Source organism: Notolepis coatsorum (assembly GCF_963971535.1).
Source record: "Notolepis coatsorum genome assembly, chromosome: 12".
NCBI lineage: Eukaryota > Metazoa > Chordata > Actinopteri > Aulopiformes > Paralepididae > Notolepis > Notolepis coatsorum.
Window position 1 is genome coordinate 19,692,251 of NC_140176.1, and position 6,435 is coordinate 19,698,685.

The 6,435-nt window shown below is 40.9% G+C and overlaps 1 protein-coding gene across 1 annotated transcript in view; it reads right to left on the reverse strand.

Moving 5' to 3' along the window:
* Positions 1-3,968: 3,968 nt before the first annotated feature.
* The window catches only part of zcchc2 (zinc finger, CCHC domain containing 2), a 107,569-nt gene continuing 105,102 nt past the window's right edge, over positions 3,969-6,435 (reverse strand). The window contains exon 14 of the mRNA XM_084326060.1: positions 3,969-5,685. Within this exon, the coding sequence (XP_084182186.1) occupies positions 5,624-5,685 (62 nt within the window). The 3' untranslated portion in view covers positions 3,969-5,623. The remainder of the gene's footprint in view (positions 5,686-6,435) is intronic.

A 6,435-nucleotide genomic window follows, 5' to 3' on the forward strand; every position in this document is an offset into this window, starting at 1 on the left:
TTATATTTTGTTTGACTTTTATTTCCATGATGACATTTTACATATTTCGACAAAGTTACATGAAGACTTCAGGTGGACGCTGGAGGGATGTAGCTCCAACACCACCTGTAGCTCCGCGGTGCGGCCAACGCCACCTGTAGCTCCACGGTGTGCCCAACACCACCTGTAGATCCACGGTGCGGCCAGCGGCCAACGCCACCTGTAGCTCCACGGTGTGCCCAACACCACCTGTAGATCCACGGTGCGGCCAACGCCACCTGTAGCTCCGCGGTGCGGCCAACGCCACCTGTAGCTCCACGGTGCGGCCAACGCCACCTGTAGCTCCACGGTGTGCCCAACACCACCTGTAGCTCAGCAGACCTGCACTTAAAATATTATCCCATTGTGGTTCAGACCGTTCAGTATAAGTGCTTGATTCAGCTCACCAGACACACGCATGGAAGATGAGCTTAAGTACTATAACTTGGCTCAAACAGTTTGTGTGACACGGTCCCCAGTCTTAAAATCGCTCACATTTAATGTTTAACGAATCCTGGGCCTTAAATATGATTTTGATAAGTCTTAAAAATCTATTGCATTCGGAAGTTACTTCTATGTATCCTGTTTAAATGTGTTTGGGGGAAATGTCTGCAAAGTAAGCAGAGTGGTAGTAGTATCTATCATTTCCCCCAACAATTCATATGGAATTACTTCTTTCAAATTAACTTTCCTTCATACTTTTTTGACTACTACCTGTGAAATAGGTATTAAATTATATTAAAGGTAGTCTTAAAGTCCTACATTTAACTGTTTGGATCCTGCAGGAACCCTGGTATGAGACTAAGCATATTGATTTGGAGAAATATGTTAAATGAACATTAATTTACAGTATTATGGAAGAATGAAAAGTGTAAACATACTACATAGAGCTCCTTGATTGTGGCAAAAATCATAACTACAATTAATTTGATCGATATTGAAATCACGATTACTCATTGATTTGAGAACATCATGACGTTGACTGAATTGGTTATACCTTTCTTCTCGACCAAAGGCTTCCTTTCTGTCATCTTCTACAAGTTGCCACATAAAAAAAAAAAAAAAAAACCTAGAGAAACACCGCTGTGAAGGAATGGTGTGCTGCATTTACAACACGACAACAATTAGAGGAACACAGCATGCGACAAACAATAAGGGTTTTATCTCAATTATATTGCTTTCATGATTGTGGGAAGCAAAAATCATAATTGAAACTTGATTTATCACCCAGCCCTAATTATCATTAAATTAACCACCTCCCTAATGATACAACATTCGGGCAACTGATTGAAATCAACCCTGGCACAGGTGTGTGGCATATTCATATTTATTGCTGTTAATTCCAGGAAAACAGATCAACAATTTGCATAAAATCCAAATTTCGCTGTAGAAATATATTTGACCTTTCCAGTACATAGATATCAAAGAATACAGTAAACATTACAACCAAGGGCCACAGCGTCGTGACCCCCTTTTTCAAATATACAGTACAGCATTTTTTTTTTTCAAACCATTTAAAAGTTCCAACAATAACATCTGGGTACTTGGTTCATTCTCGTTATGCACGACTGTCCTCGCATGGTTCTTTTTGTTTTCTTCATCCAAACCAGTTGGCTAAGTGGTCCACATGTGAGACTGTTTCCTTGTGGGGGTTTTTATGCACTAGATCCAAGCTGAGCTCCGCTTGAAAGGGTTAAAGTGAGAGCCAGGTGAAAAACCACTGAACATACAGAATATTTTGACCGCTGGGGGAGGGGGGGCTTCTAGGAAATAGTTTTAGAGGACAAATGGTATTAAAAGCATGATCGCTCATGAGTTTTTGACGTGGCACGCTATAGGAACAGCGTGTTTCTGATGGTATGTATGTGTGTGTGTGTCCGTTATGTGTTTGCTTTACAGAAAGTAGCATCCTATAAGCCTCTGTCATAAGCAGTGTGACATGGAGAACAAGGCGATCGACCCAGACATATCTAGTCACTACAGTGACATGGAAGTGTTCTAAACCACTGAACAGGAGCAAAACAAAAAAACATGTATATGCATGTGCATAGATTTGTTTTATTACATTTACCAAAATGCAAACATTAAGTTCCGGTATAACAGCTCTTGTTTTGGATGTGAAATATGAGGGCAGAGATAAAGTAAAGAAAGGAACAATTAAAAAATAACCAAGAAACTGAGCTTTCAGGAAGACTTGTGTCTTGGCCACTGAAGTCCTGTAGAAACTGAAGTCCTGTAGAACTAAAGTCCTGTAGAAACTGAAGTCCCGTAGAACTGAAGTCCCGTAGAAACTGAAGTCCCGTAGAAACTGAAGTCCCGTAGAACTAAAGTCCCGTAGAACTGAAGTCCTGTAGAACTGAAGTCCCGTAGCACTGAAGTCCTGTAGAAATGGCTGAAGAACCAGCTGAGCTTCGCCTGCACACACCTTTACAAAACGCATCCATCCCTTCTTCCCACAGCACTCATATTATGCAACTAGACAAAAACAACTAGTCACAAAGGTGAAAGCTCAAGGGTTACTGTGGAAGATGGGAGAGCCAACGGTATCTACAGGATCCCTATTGCACCATCTAGTGGCATGACGTCATGCCATGTCCCAGAGGACACTGCAAGCTGCCAACAAAAGAGCATGGCCTTATTCACCTCGCCGCCATCTTTGTTTTCATTCATCGCTATGAACACATTTCAATGAGCTGATGACTAATTCACTTCCATAGTTATGTCAAAACACACAAACTATGGGCGGTGAAGAACAACAGCGAGTCAGATAGTCATCAGCTTGGAATTCCAATAGTGTATTCTGACTGTTTTGACTTTCGGTTCTTAAAGTGGCATTTTTTCTTTTCATAGCTTAAGTTTTAACATTGAAGAGCTTAAGTTATAACATTGAAGTGAACGGGGCACTTCCGCATCCGTACCAAGGACACTATAAAAGGAAGGAAGGGTCATTGCGTCACAAACTTTCTGTCCTTTCAGTCATTTAAAACAGGTTATTACCCGAATCATCAGCAATCTGTTGCATTGTTAACTAGCTAACCTTTGATTGAAGAGTATATTTCCTCAAATAACTTGTATATTTAGAATTTGAATATAGGCGCCAAGTAGAGCGCATATAAAGCTGGTATTCTGACGCAATAACCCTTCCTTCTTTTATAGTTTCCTTGATCCGTACTTCCCATTGCATCAAACTTGACCTCCCATATGGTGGCGAAGTCAATCAGGCGAATTGACTATGCAAGTGTAGTGTGACATCTAGTGTTTCTGTGTAGCTAAACTAGCTATCCATTCTTCTGCTCTAAGAGTGCTGGGAAGCTGCCATCTTCTTCAGATCACAACTTTGGACTTTAAAGAGTAGATCAGGTCAGTGTTAACACTTTGGCTGCCATGGGTTAAATTCATTATCAACCGTAGGTTGCCGACTCTATTTGTCTATAGAGAAAGTCCCCTTCTTTGCAGGGCTATAACTTTTTAAATTCTATTGCTACATTGCCATTATTAGGGCCCATTCAAAGTCCTATATGTATTGTTCATTGTGTAGCAACGTTAAACTTTTTCATTCACATATTCATAGTAAAGTATGGTCTAATGTATAAGTATGTTTTCATCTCTTTCTGCAGCTTTCTCCAGAACGTGATCTATAGCCCCAAATACATTATATTGATGATGCAATACAGTTTTATGGCAATCAGCGCGATATAAAAAATTCCAACTAGACGTACTTCTAGAAGTTACTACACGTCATCTGATGTTGACCGGATGGGCTAGGGGGCGTTTATAATTCCGTGGGCAGCGTTATACCAATCATCTAATGTGGGTCAAATGTTGATAATAGCAGTTAGTATCGAAGACGGTAACTTTACACGCTAAAACTCACCCCAGTCTCCGCGCGCCGTTGGGCGATCATCGTAGAGTAGAAATTTTATCATTATGGGATGTAGATTTACCCGGTCCATCTCCAGCTTGTATAATGGTATATACGTCCAAATCATGTTGTTTATCGAGTTATTGGCAATCGATCGCTATGTAGTGTGTCGAGATCGAGTCCCGGGACCTATTAGCGAGTGCCCGGAAGTAATACGGCCGTCCAGCACAACCTCTACGGCACTTCCTGTTAAGCGATTGCGCCGATCGGCCACCAGATGGCGCTCCTGAACCGCCAGAGAGCTCAGTGGGTCCTCCTGGTGGATCTCAGGCCAGCGGAGGGGACATATGAATCCGATCCCAGATTTTTGAAATATTGATATTAAAGACGCTGTAAGGCGTCTTCGGCAACTTGAGCATGGCCGGGAATGACGTGTTTAGGCGTTTCCCGGCACCCAAAGTGTTAAGCAGACATCCCAATCATGAGAAATACCTTTAAAAGACCACTTTTTTCAATTTATTTTTTATTTACCGAATTGTACATCTGAGAGAAGAAAAAAATTGTTGAATTTCTAAATACATCTGATTTTTTATGAAGATGTTAATTTGGGATTTGTGTTAAACTGCCAGGCGAGTCAAGGTCAAGCTCTACTTGGTTTTGCTCAAGGACTGTTTCAGTGCACTGCTGACACAGGTCCTGGTTAGCTATAGTGCATTATCACCAAATAATACAATACAAAAAATAAAATAAAATAAAACAAAATACAATAAAAATAAAAACAGCAGCATTTTAACTTCCGACAAAAGAGATAACGATGCTTCTCAAAACCTCTTCCTTACTATGCGCTTCACATTATATATCAAGTGGCAAAAAAAAGCATATTTAAGAAAACTATTTTTTTTAATACAGTCAGATTCCTTAATAATGATTAAGAAATGAAAATAAAAGATGTACATTCAAAAAAACACTGCAGCAAAAAAATTAAAAATAAAGTAAAAAGGGAGGAAGAATACGAAAACAAATCCCAGCGTTTTGTTTACATGACTTTTTTGTTTGTAATTTCATCTTTTGAACAGTTCACCGAACATTTAAAGTCCTAGAACAGTAATGATGAGGAGAGGCATAAATACAGGGTTGTAGAAAAACAACAGAAAATTCTAAAGTATATAAGAACCTTTTTGAACAGAGAACTCTGAAGGGGGGGGTCTCCTTTTAAAATCATTTCCAAAGCTCACACACCGACTCCTGGTGTTCCTAATAATATAAGTAATAAGTTAGTCATGTCGAGCCACTGTTTGTTGTAAGTCTTCAGTGCAAAAAATCCCAAAAGAAAAAAGCCACAGAGAGGGAAGGGAAGGAGTTGTGTGTGTATGCGTGTGTGTGTGTGTGTGTGTGTGTTGTCTCTATGAAAACGAGACCGCTTCGCTCTCATTCAATGGTGACAAAGTCACCTCAGGCACAGGTGCTGTGGCTCCAGCCACTGAGCCCTCAGTTTCAGTTCGCAAGGCAGCGCAATCTTCTTTCTTTCTTAAAAAAAGAAAAAGAAAAGTACAATCCAAAAAAATCTGTGCCTCTACCGTCGAAGAGAGAACGTGTCTTTTAAGACGTAGCAAAACGATAATCCTCCCCGTGTTCCCGGGCAGAAAGAAATGTCTTGGCAGAACCACTAGGGGTGGGAGAGGAGACGACGATGTCACGTTAAGCAGGGACCAGAGAAGAAGAGATGGTCGTCCCTTTACTCCTTCAGTCGGCGTTGTCAAGTGCTTCGGAAGTGTGGGAGGCTGCATACTTTAGCCGGAAGCCACCTATAGGAAAAAAACAAACAAAAAAACATGCGCGCGCAACCACACACACACACACACACACACACACACACGTGCACAAACACACCATATGAGCATACACACAGAGATAGAAAAGACACAAGAGATTAACAGGTAGATTTTCAAAAGAACACATGTAGCGTAAACCTGCGCTATGAATCTATGCTTGTGATTTAGGAATCTATACATGTGATTTGGGAATCTATAGTTGTGATTTAGGAATCTATACATGTGATTTGGGAATCTAGGCTTGTGATTTGGGAATCTACGCTTGTGATTTGGGAATCTAGGCTTGTGATTTAGGAATCTAGGCTTGTGATTTGGGAATCTAATCCCATCTAATCCTTTTCAAAAAGAACAAAAGGGGAACCGGCTTTCCCGTCACCCGTGCAGCGCTGTTAGAAAACCAGGCGGCGCTTAAAAGAGAGACGCTTCGCTATTCTTCACAATGGACTGCGAAGGAATACGAGAGAAGCTCACGAATGGAATCGATACGTGTTTTTGACACGAAAACCTACTATAATACAGAGCTAACTATCCTTCAGACTGTATCCTGTGTAGATGAGGAATATTTTTGTTTTTGTTTTAAAGTCGCACCCAATGAAATACTATACCGTATTTAATTGAGTTGACGTGGTCTGCCCCTGTTGTATGGCGCACACATTTAACCATATAATGACGTAGTGTCGTGCCAAGTGCAGGGCGTAAAGCAGAGCGTAAAATGGGTTGCCG